The sequence below is a fragment of the Dermacentor andersoni genome, chromosome 1, assembly GCF_023375885.2.
Source record: "Dermacentor andersoni chromosome 1, qqDerAnde1_hic_scaffold, whole genome shotgun sequence".
Classification (NCBI taxonomy): Eukaryota; Metazoa; Arthropoda; class Arachnida; order Ixodida; family Ixodidae; genus Dermacentor; species Dermacentor andersoni.
The window spans coordinates 154,158,122-154,173,310 of NC_092814.1; the positions used below are offsets into that span (position 1 = coordinate 154,158,122).

At 48.0% G+C, this 15,189-nt stretch overlaps 1 protein-coding gene across 1 annotated transcript; it reads left to right on the forward strand.

Annotated features, from left to right (window-relative positions):
• The first annotated feature begins 3,845 nt into the window (after positions 1–3,845).
• Positions 3,846–6,248, forward strand: LOC126546239 (uncharacterized). Its single transcript, XM_050194392.3, has 2 exons — positions 3,846–3,978; positions 5,290–6,248. The coding sequence occupies exons 1-2, from the start codon at positions 3,898–3,900 to the stop codon at positions 6,073–6,075; spliced, it is 867 nt and encodes a 288-aa protein (XP_050050349.1). The 5' UTR covers positions 3,846–3,897; the 3' UTR covers positions 6,076–6,248.
• Positions 6,249–15,189: the final 8,941 nt, after the last annotated feature.

Below are 15,189 nucleotides of genomic sequence, written 5' to 3' on the forward strand. Positions count from 1 at the left end.
TAAAGTTTATTCACTCACTCACTCACAGACCAGCTGACTATGAACCGAATCCCTTTCCTGGCCCCTGGATCAGTCTAAACAAAGAAGGTTGAACTAACAAAGCAACAGCGTTGCGCGTGATCGTTGAATAGATGGTGATATAAAAATTGTGTTGGGCATTACAAATAAAATACTATAATTAAAACAATAAACTACTCCCTGCCTGCTGCAATAGATGGTGACTGAAAGTGAGAGAGGCATAAAGGAGAGATGCCTCGACCTGCACCGCTAAGAATAGATGGTGACAACTGAATTGACCTTGAGTTAATCGCGTGGGCACCGAATCGATGAGAAAACTGGCCTCCACACCCCAGAAGATGCCGATAACTACCGCCATTCAGAAGGAGTGGAAAAAAATGACAACTATTCTACTCTGTGAAGATGGAATGGCAGCGAAAGCTGACAGTCAGAGCTCTCAAACGAAAAGCAAAGTGTTTCACATCCGCTGCGGGTCGGCCTGAAGATAGTGCAATATCGGGCCGACCCGTGGCAAAGGTGAAGCAGGCGTTAAGCACTCCCCATACGTGGGCCGCTCCCGAAGATAGTGCAACACCGGGCCGACCCCCGGCGGAGGTGAAGCAGGCATTAACAACACCCCATACGTAGGCTGATGCCGAAGATATTGCATTACCGGGCCCACCTGCGGCGGAGGTGAAGCAGGCGTTAATCGCTCCTTATACATGGGCCCATGCCGAAGATTCCGAAGGGCGCGTTACAGGTTGCCGAGTCCACAGGGGTATGTGCCATTGATCTTGGACCCTTTTTGCACGATCACCAGGATCAGCCCACATGATGATTATTTCTGTTAACGGTCGCCGAAAAAAAAAAAAACTACGGAAGTTAGTCATACACTGCTTTGGCTGTAAAAGGCAGCAAAATGTTGACCGCCGAGTATATTGATTTGTCGGCGCTTTAGGAATATGTGTGAGGGTGGTGGCGTGGGCGGATAGGGGGCGGGGGGGGGGGGGTTATGCCGCTTAATTTTAGGGGGGGTACGTGCCCCCCCTGGGTACGTGCCTGCCGTGGCTACTGATCAATCACAAACGTTTCAAGTGCGCACAATGTACCTAACCATCATTACTACATGAGCAAATATAGGCAAAACTTGACGAGGTCCACCTTACCCTCATTCTGACCTTAAATTGAGATGAGGCTGGTGACTGCTAGAGATACCTAAGTGCTTGAAGCTAAACATTTCGACAGAATTGCCTCTCTGGTTGGGAAATTGATTAGAACTTTCAGACTGACTCCAACCAAATAATATTTGGTTGGAGTCAGTCTGAAGGTCCTAGATACCTAAGTGGGGTTAACAAACTAACCTCTAGTTATGCGTGAATTTGAGTTTGAATGAGGTGGAGTGCTTTGTGAGCTTCGTTTGTGAGGTCAAAGTATTTTGTAGCTTATTAGGTCGCAAACCTGCTCCTCCTAAACTAATGGTTTTGCTTCATTGAGCAGCGTTTCTTTTTATGTAAATTTGCACATCCTTATAAATATGTCGACAATTAGGCACAGCTTTATTAAGAAATAAGACGCATTGACATACGCAATATGTTTCGCTGCTGAAGTCTCCTACTGAACACTTGTTTTCGTAAAGCATTATATTTAATCCCCTGTATTATGGCGTTGATGTAGCTGTAATAGAGGTATCAGAACATGGTTACTTGTTTTTTCTTTCATCTGAAAATAAAATATATGTACATTCCACAATGAGAAGCTGGCTACGAACACGCGAAAGGAGGATCACATTGAGAACTCGAGTTCAACCTCAACTATGTGGATGAGGTAAGAGTAAGGCAGGTAGCTAGCTTTCTCTTAAGTTGAGGTGGCGTCTAGTGAACGCACTTCAGCACCATTGCGCGAAATTGATGTTGAGTGAGGTCGAGCCTTGTGAAGCAGTTCGCTCACATTGGTACATGATAGACCACAAGCTTTAAAATGTTCAAGCACTTTCAGGCACAGTTTGCACAAATATTACACTGCATCCTGGGACTACGTACGTAGAATAATTTATACAGAATGTATGAAATCTATTTAGTTCTCAATTTTTGAGGCTTATAGAAATTTCATGAACGCGTAAAATGTTATTGATATATGCGGACTTCATTTGCTCTCTTTAGCCGACTTCGTTCTAGATTATTCACACCTGTGACGTTTGTTCTTCTCTCAGAATAGTTTTATTATTATTAATGTTATGTGAAAAAGAGTAGCCGTTACCTTTATAGGTGACTATATATTTTTATTTCGTTCATTTCAGCAAAAAAAAAACAAAAAAAAAACAGAGTGCCAGCTGAAAGTTCTTGCAGTTCAGTTACAGGCCATAGCCCCGATATTTAGGGCACCCTTCTGGTCACAGCGCGCGATTTGACGCTTACTAATTTTTAGAGGTATGCTGGTTCACTGCAACAAGAGGTGGCTTCTTCTGATTCCGTGGAAGAGCATGCAGCATTCGTGGCTCGGCCTATTCTATACAGGAAACACTTCGCGTGCACACATACCCAGATGCAGTCTGTGTATGGCTTTCAACAGGCGAACTTGAAGTTAGATTTTTCTGTATTAGAGATATAATCTCACCCTTAAATTGTTCAACGAAAAAAAAATGACTCCATATGATTACTCAGCTGCAATATCCGGTCCCGCTTTTGGTCCGCACTCAATTCGGTGAGCGGATACCCGCTCTTCGATTACTTGGGCAGTGGCTGTGATAAAAACAAAACAACGATGCATTTGTCAATGACAAAATCTTTCACCTCAGGAATATGCACTTCTGACATGCCAGACTTTGCCTACCGCGTTACTGATTAGTTTGTCCCAGTAGGAGGTATACGCTTGTGACTTAACAAATATTGCGTTCAGTTCTTGATCACATTTTCACCTTGAAAATGCCGTGTTTTCGTATCCGTGGCACAGATAGGCCAGCGACTCATATACGTCACGAGAGATTGCGAGCAGCCAGACGAAGTGCAATGAAGGTGGAGGAGCAGCTTTGACCTTTAAAGTCGCAGACATGTGACGATGCCTCTCGCACTGACAACAGGCTCGTTGTCGGCCTAATGCTATGTCGACAACCGGCACAGGTCTTCATTCCTCACCAATAGCCGTGATCTCGTACCTATCAAGACCATGCGCAATGCTTTATCAAACGTCCGTGAGCATCATCTTGGCGACGTGCCAGGGGTTACAACCAGTGGGTGCAACGCCTTCGTTCCCTCTCTTGCTTCGCGGGGTTACATTCGCAATCGCATGAGTGAAGTTGTTCCCGCAGTTGCTGCTCTGGGTCAGTGGCACTTCCTCGTGCGCGGCGAAGGGACCATGGCGTGGTGCAGGGTGGGGGAGGCCGTGGTCACTTTTCCTGTCCGAAGACAGGAACGAGAAATTCGCGCGAGAGAGAGAGCATATTACGAACGTTTAGTAATTGAATGCGGCGGTATAGCCATATCGCTCCGAACAACTGCACGCAGCAGGAAACGGTCACCCAGGAAACACCCGGTGCGTACCTGAGAAGGGCTAAAATCTTCAGGTATACGGGAAGGTATCAAAGGGATCCGCGGCGGAAGCGCGGAAACAACCGGCGTCTGGGAGGACATGGAAGAGATCGCGGTCGCGGAAGAAAAAAGAGCAGAGCTGTCGCCAGATGAGAACGGATATAGAAGTGGCGCGCCTGCGTCCTCGTACGCTCATCGGCGAGAGTTTTAAAGGAGCCTCGTACGTGCCAAACTTAAAAGTCGAATCTATTGGCTCCACATAGAGCGTGGGCCGCTCTCATCCCAGGCCTTCTTCTCCTCGCTTTGCCGCTTTACCTCGACACCGAATGGGAAGCCGCAAGTGTTTGGTGACGTATTCGATGCGTCCGTATAAAAGATGCGCACGGGTCGGTGGCATGGACACCATTCTCATAAGACCAGCGGAGAACCGACCGGGACAGCAGCCATGTACACACTCGTAAGTAAAGGCGTTGTATTAAGGATGCGATAGTTTGGAATGAAGTTAAGAGTGACCGTGGAGTAACAAGTTAGTGTTGTAAGGAAGGCGAGTGCAAGTCGGCTGCCTTGGCATTGACGTTGGCCTTCAGTGCGGAAGCATCGACAGGCACTTGGCTAACCTATACAGATAAAAATAGACAAAAAAGAGAACCCTATTGCGTTTATATCAGTGCAGCTTAATACAATATTCAAATATTTAGCATTAGTACCAGACATCAGCTTAAGAGATATTGCACCACTTTGAGAAAGATGTTACAGTGGCATCATCCATGCAGAAGTAAATAATTGGCAATAATTTATACGCCATCGCTAAGGTGCGCATATTCTGTACTTGAAAAAAATTTTTTTGCCAATTACAGCGCGAATTAAACGTGCTCCATATAATAAAATATTTGACGTGCGCTCATAAGGTAAGATATATGCTTTTTGTTTTACTTGATGAGGCTCACTAAACCAGCGATGAACGAATGCTAGCATGCACAGGGTCATTGCCTTAGCCCTTATCGAAAAATCAACTATGAGATGCATGCTAACAAGTGTAGGAGGCTCTAGAAGGGCCTTAAATTTAAGGCTGCTGCCCTTAACTGTCATTCACTTGAGCCTCCTCGAGACATTGTAATTCAATTCAATTTCAATTCAATTCATTTTATTTCAACACCAAAATGTTGAAGACCGCGAACAAAAAACCTTTCTATGGCTTGACGTGGTCCGCACCCATTTTTAACAGGCAGTAACAGAGCACAAGGTGAAGTGTTACATACTCAATTCTAGTCAACGGAGTCCCAATAAAATGAGTGACAAGCATAATGCACATATACAGAATGAATACGAGTAAAACATAATGCATATATATAGCACCTATAAAATGAGCGTATGTAATGATACAATTGAAACAGAAAAAAAGAACGCTAATTACGTATACACGTTACACATATATGAAATCAGCAAATGTGTAACGCGATACATAGTGCAATGCACAATTCGGCAAATGCACACCAACAAAAATGCATTTTTTCTCTTTTTTTTTCCTTTTTGCGTAAACAAAGAAAAGAAATCAAAAGCACAATAACGAATGTTTAGACAATGTAGATTTTGTTTAGACAAGACGGTAATCTAAAGTGCAACATTTGGTAGGTGTAATTAGTCCTTGCTCGTGGCAGTTCTCAGATTTCGCAACTGCGCGTATTTAGCTTCCTATCTCTACGTTTTAAGTTCGAGATTATGTTTAATGTGTTATTATTTCTGACTCCATGTTCACTGACTCTCGCAGCTCGCACTCCTCTCGGCCCTTGCGGCGTGCGCCTACTCTGGCGACGTGGGTGGCTTCGGCTACGGTCCCGGACTTGGAGCAGCTGGTCTCGGTGGAGCCGGTCTTGGTGGCGTCGGTCTCGGTGGCGTCGGCTTCGGCGGCCCCGGTCTAGGCTTAGGCGGACTAGGCCTTGGAGGCGTCGGACTAGGAGGTGTTGGACTAGGAGGTGTTGGACTAGGAGGTGTTGGCTATGGGCCCGTCGGCCTTGGTGGCTTCGGTCCAGGATTAGCCGTTGGTGCTGGACCCGTGGTGGCCGCGCCAGTGGCCGTGGCAGCCCCCGTGGCAGCGCCCGTGGCCGTGGCAGCGCCCGTTGCCGTCGCGAAGCCTGTGGCAACCGTGTCGTACGTGAAGCAGCCCGTGGTGCGCGTCGGCTACGTGACCAAGCCGGTGGTCAGCTACGTTAGGCAGCCGGTGGCCTCCGTGTCACACACCATCAGGCCCGTGGTTACATACTCCGCAGGTGGCCTCGGCGCTGCTGCTGCTTTGGGCGGTCTCGGCGCTGGAGGTCTTGGAGGCCTGAGCCTTGTCAATGGCGTGGGCCTTGCGGGCTTAGGAGGCGGCCTCGGATACGGTCTCGGAGCCGGTGTAGGAGGAGGGCTCGTAGGTTTTAATGGTCTCGCAGGCGGGCTTGGAGGGCTTGGCGCAGGAGTTGGGGGGCTCGGAGGAGGCCTCGGCGCTGGGCTAGGCAGCTATGGCTACGGGCCTGTCGGCGTCAAGAAGGGATACGGTCATCGCCGCCGTCGCTAGATACGTCATGGGCTCTCCGTTTACCTAGACGTCGTGTGCGTCAGAGCCTTGCGGCGTCAACCGCTAATGTCAACTTATCGCACTTGCTGGATTTGTGTAAATGTCATCCTCATATTGAACATGGCATGGCTAGTCGCAGAATAAAATGTATGACTGATCTCTTCTGTGCACAATGTTCGTTCTCAGCGTTATTATTTGTACTGCACTGTCTTTCGATAGTGCTTTTAGCTACTCTGATAGCCATCAATAACGCTTTTAAAATGGTCAGGCTAAAACATGAATAGAGGGCTAACAAAATTAATCGAAGAAGTTGCATGAGCGCATGAAACGACGGAAGTTAGTTTTCGAAGATGTAGCTCTCAACCAACACCACAATAATTCTACAAAATGAGCATTCGCTACTTCATCTAGTGCTTCGGCCATCATTCTTAACTCGCTTAGTTGAATTCTGGGGTTTTACGTGCCAAAACCATGATTTGATTATGAAGCACGCCGTACCGGGGCACTCCGGTTTAATTTTGCCCACGTGGGGATCTATGATGTGCCCCCAATGCATGGAATATGGGCGTTTTCACATTTCGCTCCCATCGAAATGCGGCTGCAGCGGCCGGGGTTCGATCTCGCGACTTCGTGCTTAGCAGCACAATGCCATAGCCGCTGAGCCACCGCGGCGACTAACTCGCTTAGTTCTGTTACCTTGCTGTAACACGTAATGTAGATTCGTTTTCATCAAGAACTGAGAAATGCCGAAGGAAAGAAAAATTGTAAGGGTGTTCGCGTTCAATTCGATAAAAAAATTTCACTGTTGAAATATTCGAGACAAATTCCGCACCTTACGCACCCGCAGGCAATCCTTTGATAAGGCCTTGTGAGCACCGCTGCAGTTAGGGCACTTTAAAACAGCTGTGCCGCAGGCGTCTTCTGAATGGGACTCAGAGCTCCGCGGACACAAGACGTTGTTCACGCGGACACCCTTTACGTGGCAAATCTTGCAACACTGGAGGGGCTTCGGTACGAATGGTCGTAATGGATGGTGGACATGTCCTACTTTGACGTGGGAAGGAAGGCCTGTCTCCTTCAAACAAGATCTTCACACAGCGTGTGTTTCCCAGTCTGAAATCCTCGTAATGCAAGTGCCTTCTGTCGGTGATTTGATCAATATAGACAAGTCGTTATTCGGCATGGCAACGTCGACGCCATAAATGACGCGCGCAGTACCACCGTCGCCTGTAGGGATCATTGATCGCACCTTTACATTATCGGCCTCAGTTATATTGCGTAGGCCTTGTAGGGCGCAGCGTTGTAACACGTCATCTGCCAGGACATTTTTGCGCGAGTTTATTCTCACGTTTTTAATCTCATTTGGTGCGATTCTCTCGAGTAACCAAGAGCGGACCTGTCTATTTAGGAGCCGCAAATTGGTCACTGGGTCCACGGGCATGAAGAGCACAGCGTGCGGCCAGCACTGCGGTGCCCTCTTCATGGTAAAAGCACTTGGCGACGAAGATTCCTGCAGTAGTCTTCTTTTTTGCTGATCTACTCATCACGACTTTGAAGTCATCGTCCGACGAGTCGTAGGTGTCCGAGCATAACTCAGTGGCCTCGCCGTCTGTATCGCTTGACGCACTTCCACGCTTCCTGGACGTTATCAGACCTGACGGCTGCGCACCAGGAAGGTCCACGGAGATCTCTTTATCCGTTGCCACAAAGAGGGAGCGGCAGCTCCCAGAAATGCAGGGAAACATAGGGAAAAAGCAGATACAAAAGTACAAGCGTTCTATCAAAGAATCACTTCGTCTGCCTCCGCCATACTAAACAAAGTGAAATATCAAGTTGTGTGTAGTCCTTCTGGTGAAAAAAAAGGCTTTTTTACATCAGTTATACAAGTAACGACATTCAGACGTGGATGCCCGGTCAATTGAGGAGCTTGTAAATTAGAAACAACTGACAGATGATCTGGCGTATCTGGTGCGCCATCACAATGACAATTATGAAGCGCAGGAACAGCATATCCCCCCAGATGAACGTAGTGTTGCGTTTGATGAAGAAGCAAAGTGTAGTACTTCAACACCGCAAGTCGTTTTAAAAGGATTCAAACATGGCGAGATTGTCCAGTTAATAAATTGTTCTGCCAAATGTACAAAAAGAAAGAAAAAACAAATTGAAAAACTGCCTAAAGGTGACTCGTCCTTGTCCAATGACTGGAAATTGCTGAGCAGTAGTAGCTACTCCATGCGTTTGCTCAGCAACTGGTACCTTAGTGCAGCAACCGGAGATCGAATCATTCGAATCAGTCACCACTTACATGGTGCTACCCCTTATATTCGAACAAAAAGGATTATTCGATCCCTTCGAATAGCGAATTCTCGAATCGAATCCGAATCTAACAACAAATACTGTTCAAATTCGTGTTCGAATACTCGCACATCTCTAGAAAATTAATCTAGAAGTGAACCAGCTAATAGTTACTCAGTCGCTAGTTCAAGAATGTTTCCTCACTTTTGCACTTGCTATGACGTCAGTGTTCGCGCTTGCAGAAGCGCCATTGTGCTGGTAGTGTCTTTTCGGCATTAATATTACTTTTTAACGCACTATTCCCGTTTTATCATGCGTGAAATGGGTAAACGTGGAAGGGCATGGTGCTTCCAGACTCTCGGGTTGGACCTTCGTTTTTCTGAAACAACTTAGAGCACTGATATCCAAGCGACGCAAGCGCACAGTGAGGTCATTAATATTTGACGGGCTTTCTTCAGAGCCCTTGAAAAAAATTTATGGCAGAACTGGTCTCACGATGACTGTCGACGGTAAAATTGCAATCGAACAATATAGCGACAGACCATATTCTTGAAGTCATGTTTATTTAACACGTGTAGTGGTAACTCTGAGACTTTGCTTGCTGCGACTTTATGCCACATGCATCAAATCGTCCCATTTTGCTATGGCACGCGCTTTCCATGGTCGCCCATGAGCATGGAGGCATGACGACGACTGCATGACATCAACCCAGTGACGATGAAATGAGGAAGAAGGAATTATATTGATCGAAACGAGGCATATAACGACGACGGCATGACGACAATGAAATTTCGATTATTAAATTATGATGGCATAACGACGACAACGTGACGAAGACACGAGGACAATGAGCTGACGACGACTGTATGACGATGCCGGTATGACGATAACCGGATGAAGCAGCGGGAATGACGACGATGGCACTACTAAGATGGCATGACGACGACGATATGACAACGGATACATGATAGCGTCTGTGTGACGATGACGCAAAGATGACGATGGCATGGCAACGGCTCCATAATCCCGATTGAATGACGACAGCATGGTTAGGATAAAATGATGAACAAGGAGTGACATCGATTGATCGACGACGATGGCATGACGACGATGGCACGACGAGTGTTGGATGTCAAGTTACATTGATGACGATGAAAAGACCGCGATGGCATCCCGATGATGGCATGACAACGAATGCGTGACGGTTACATTATTACGACGATGCAGTGACGTTGACAGCATGACAACGGCATAAGGACAACAGGATGACGACGAGTGTGTGGCAAAGCGGTGACGATGACTGTATCACGAAACCTCTACAACGACGTTAACGCGACGACGATGGTGTGGCGAGAGTCGGATAACGAAGCTGAAGTGACGATGATGGCACGACTACTACGATATTACGATGACTGTCTGGCAATGGAGTCGTGATAGCGACTGTCTGACGATGACGGCATGACAAGGGCGGTATAATTACGGTTGCATGACGACAGTATGATAGTAATAAAATGACGAAGACAAATTGGTGTCGATGGAACGACGAAGGCGGTATGAGGACGATGGTACGAATAGAATTGGATGACGTTACTGAAGTGAGAAAATGATGAAAACGACATGACAACCACGGCATGACGACGACGGCATGGCGAAAGTTGGATGACAAAGCTGGAATGACGACGATCCAACGAACACGACGGCATCACGACCCCCAACACATACCTAGTGGCCCAAGATATTACATAACTTGGAGCACTAGGTCGGAGTAAAAGACGTGACGACTACAGGATGACGAGAGTGAGATCTCGAAGCTGGAATGGCGACGGTTGAAGGACCACAGCTGCATCACTATGACGGTGTGACAACGAATGCATGGCGACTGTATGACGACGATGGCATGACGAGCGTCGGATGACAAAGAATGACCGCGATGCAACGACAACGACGGCATCACAACCAATGGGACATAGGTAGTGGTCCAAGCTATTAGACAACCTTGGCACTAGATCAGGGTAGAAGGCGTGAGGAGAGTAAGATATTGCGAAGCTGGAATGACGACAATGGAACGACCACGATGGCATCACGACCGGGAGCACATACGTAGTGGCCCAAGCAGGTAGACAACTTGGGTACACTAGGTCGTCGTAAGAGGATGGATAGATAGATAGATAGATAGATAGATAGATAGATAGATAGATAGATAGATAGATAGATAGATAGATAGATAGATAGATAGATAGATAGATAGATAGATAGATAGATAGATAGATAGATAGATAGATAGATAGATAGATAGATAGGCTCAAAATGGCTGAGTGAGTGAGTGTGTGAATAAACTTTTATTGGGTCCAGCAAAACATGATAAAACGCGCACCCGGCTTATCCCACGACGGGACTGACGGATCTAGCCTGCCGGCCGGATCGCGGGCGCTCTGGGCGACCAGGATTGACGGCCAGGATATGAGGCCAGGATATGAGGTAAAGTAGCAACCTCACCAGAGGCCACACAAGAACAATTCAGATAAATCTCGTGATATATGCTATTAAGGGACGCCGGATTTGGGTAGGAGTTCGTTTGCAAGTGTCTGAGCGTGACCGCCTGCGGCCTGCTTAACTCGGATTGAGGCGGCGGGAAAACCCTTCACTGTAAGTAAACAAATTTAGTAGGTTCATTGTGCGTGATAGGAGCGTCTCTGTGTCCGGGGAGAGAGTCGCCCGATCCGAGGGCAGCGCGGTCGGGAAAGCCACGTGCAGCCTCGTGGGCAGACTCGTTGAGGTTCATAGGAATTCCCTCAATCGCCCCGACGTGGGCAGGCAACCAATGGATGTAGTGTATGGAGGTGCCGCCGTGTTTGGCGCCTTTCAGAATTTGAATTACCTGCCGGGCTACCCGGCCTTTCTGGAATGACCTGACGGACACTTTCGAATTGCTATACACCCTTTCTCTCCGACCGTCTTGCATGGCGAATAGAATGGCCACTTGCTCGGCCACCTCGGGGTTCGTCGTCCGGATGGAAGCACCGTTGATGACTTTGTCCAGCGTGTCCACGACGGAAACCGCAAAAGCCTTGCCGTCTCGGTATGCAGCTGCGTCCACGAAGCTTGCTTCGATCTTGTCCTTGTTGATTTGCTTCAGTATAATCAATGCTCTAGCCTTGCGACGATTTACGTTGTGAACCGGATGAACATTGCGGGGGAAAGGGGCGACCATGATCTTCTCCCCAATTTCTCTGGGGATTTGGGTGTTTTCAGCCAAGTTCTTGGTGGGTGAGAGTCCAATCTCCTCGAGGATACGCCTGCCGGCCGGCGTGGTGGACAGCCGAGTTAGCTGATGGGCCTGTTCCTGAGCCTCGGCATCTCCTCCATGGTGTTGTGTATGCCGAGCCGAAGGAGGTCCTCGGTATGCGTTCTGGCGGGCAGCCCGAGGGCTCCCTTGACGAATTTTCTAATGAGGGCATTAAGCTTTTCCCGCTCGGCTCTGAGCCAGTTGTGCATGGCCACCGTGTAGGTGAAGTGACACAGCACAAAGGCGTTGAGGAGCCAAAGCAGGTTGCCCTCCTTGAGGCCACGGTGCCTGTTCATGACCTTTCGCACGAGGCGAAAAGCATTGTCAGTCTTCGCAATGATCTCGCGCAACGCAGTGCCGTTGCCGCCACGTGATTCGATGAACATACCCAGGACTTTGATGGTGTCCACCCTGAGTATCGGGTCACCGCTCCGAGTGGACAGGTGAATGTCACTTTCCGAGACTGGTTTCCAGCCCTTGGGTCTGCCGCCTTTTTCTTTTCTATAAAGCAGAAGCTCAGATTTGGTCGGGGAGCATCTGAGTCCGGTGGGTAGCAGGTACTGCTCCGTGACATCTACCGCCTCTTGCATGGCGCTTTCCACTTGTCCTTCGCTATCGCCGGTGCACCAGATCGTGATGTCATCGGCGTAGATGGTGTGTTTGATACCTTCAACTTGGGCCCCATTCCTCGAGAGGCCGACCATGCAGATGTTGAAGAGAGCAGGCGAAATGACCGAGCCTTGCGGCATGCCTCGTGGGCCCAGGAGCCCCTCGTCGGAAACAAAGTCGCCGATCCGCATCTTCGCTTTGCTCCCCGTCAGGAACGAACGGACGTAGTTATATAGTCTGGGGCCCAGCTCGAGCTCTGCGACGGAGGCCAGAATGTATTCGTGGAGAACGTCTGAAGTAGGCAAAGGATACTATTCGCATAAAAAATTACGAAAGTTCAACGCACACCCCGGAATACATGGAAAGCCAAGCTTTCGTAAATCGGTTAAAGAAATACTATAAATTGGTCCACCTCATTCCTGCGTCTTTGACATAACGGAAACGCGCGCGCCTGTCCTCTCGCACACCCGTGCTACACAATGTGACAAATCTAGGCTCATATTTCTTCTTTTCTGCATTATTTTAAATGTAGCTGCCGCGTCTTGACTAGTCCCCCGTTGTAGGTATGTCCCATAATATAGAAATCATAATCATCAACACGTGGCAATTATCGCAAAGTCTAGTTGCCATTGACACTATGGATGTGTTTCAATTCTGGCCAGCATCGGAGAGAGTTACACAGACAGTTAAGGAAACAGCCGAGACAGCTTCGAGGCCAAGTAATGGGACGCGTTTCGAGCCGTATGGAAGACGCTTCTGAGACGTGACGCCACCTCGCGGTGTCAAAAAGAAGTTGAGACAAGCACACATTATTTTTGTATTTTAAATCTTCGTGCCTGCGAACCAATGAAAAACACAATGTGACTTGCATTAAGGGCATACTAAACCGTGTCCACGTTTTCTTGTGCACAGACGACCTTCCCGTCGAGTTTCCAAGCGTCCTGCTCAGTCGCCACCTTATTTGGACAGGAAAGTAGATTGCATCGTTTTTGACTTCGATACTGTCTTCGCGAAGTTGTCTACATTGACCTTTTCGTGAAAATTCAAACGAGGCAAGATGGCCGCTGTCCGCTTAGCCGCATATTTTGCCGTCTACGGCGAGCATTGGAACACAGCCTATATGTACCTCCCGCTTCTGGGACAATCCCCCAATGTAGGCATGTGCCATTGTATGGAGATGATCATCATCATCAACAACAACAACACTCAGACCCACTTCTTGGCTGAATCCACGTTGTGCGTATGTGCCATAGAATGGAAATCATAATCATTACCACGCGGTCATCATCTCAAAGAACTAGTCGGCGTTGGCGCGGTATGTACTTCCCGCTTAGGTCAACCTCCCTTTGTGAGCATGTGCTATTGTATGGAAATCATAATCGTCATAATCAAGACGCGAACGGGCTTTACGGCCGAGCCCATTTTGGGTGTGTGCCATAGTTGGAAATCACAATTATCATCAACACACGGTGACCATCTGAAAGTGCTAGTTAGTGTTGGCAGGAGAGAAGTGTCTGTGCGCGTTTAGCCTAACGTATTGCTTATGGCCTAATGTCTATATCCTTTTTTCAGTGTCCTTTGTAGAATGTCCCAAAAGAACACAGCATCTTTGCAATCTACAAAAAAAAATATACGGTCAATATTTTCAGATATGGGACATATACGACAGTTGGTTGACCATGGTACAAAACAACCTCTATCCTCCAATCATGCTTGAAGAGGAAGGGTTGCTGAATGCGACTTTCTACAATTTAAATACACTGTCAGCCCTCCATATGATACGTTTATTCGGTTGGGACTACATAGTCTTCGGCAAAGTCAGATGTGTGAAAGACACGCTGAAACTCCTAGCTCTACGAGGTCATTTTCCCAGGAAACTGCGTCGTATGTGCGCAATGTGTATGTGGCGCAAATGCAGCCACCAGAGTGCATGTTTTTATTGGATGCATGAGTTTGTTTGCCTGAATATTAAGTGCCGGTTAGCCTAGAGCTTTGCAGACGTCTACGTATTAGTTCCATGTGATAATGAGAAAAAAAAGGCGTTTGTGGGCTACTGGCTAGAGCACCGGGCTTCTGCGCTGGAGGCCGACGTTGGAATCCCGCGAAGGATGTGCTTCATTTTTATTAAGTAAATGTGAATCTGCTCGGCGAGAACCTACCAGCGACCGACCGACACAACGTGCGGTAAGCAACGTGCGATATGCTGTCTCCAGGATGGGCCCACTTTGCTTTGACAGTCGCTCACCAGGGCCAGTCAGGATCACGACCATGACGGCATGACAACGACTGTATGAAGATAACACAGTGACGACGATGGATTACAAAGAAGGAATGACATCGATGGCACGACGAAGGCGGTATATGACGACGATGGCATGACGGCAATGGGATGACGATTCTGAAATTATGACGATGATATAAAGACGACAGCGTGACATCTACGGAACGAGGACAATGCGATGACGACGATGGTGTGATGATGACGGTAGGACGAGAATCGGATGACGATGCTGGAATAACAACGATGGTGAAACTGCGACTAAAAAAATTTTCAGTTTCGCCCGAAAGGCGAAGCATCGATTACGATAGCTAACTTATGGAAAGCTATGCGAAGTAAGGATAGTAGTTTTATCGGCCGTGTAAACTTGTGAACATAGGCATACTAATTAAATTAACAAGCATGGTGTCACGCCCGCACAAGCAAGCATGAACCCATCTCATTCAGTGACCGCGGAAACTCGCTATCACAACGCTGGAGTGAGGAAGCGCGGCAGCAGCAGCGAGCGAATTGACCTTCGTGCTGCATCTCGCAGCAAGGCAAACTAAGCCGCGAAAACACAGCGCGCGGCCGGACACTGTCCCCATCGCAGATGGCTTTCAAGATGCAGGCGGACGGGCGCGGCCGCCAGGGCCGCCAGTAGTAG

Excerpts from the sequence above, each read along its gene's own strand:
- LOC126546239 (XM_050194392.3), top strand. The coding sequence starts at position 3,898 with ATGCGCACGGGTCGGTGGCATGGACACCATTCTCATAAGACCAGCGGA. Across the intron at positions 3,979-5,289 it reads CAGCAGCCATGTACACACTC|CTCGCACTCCTCTCGGCCCT; the intron begins GTAAGTAAAGGC and ends TGACTCTCGCAG.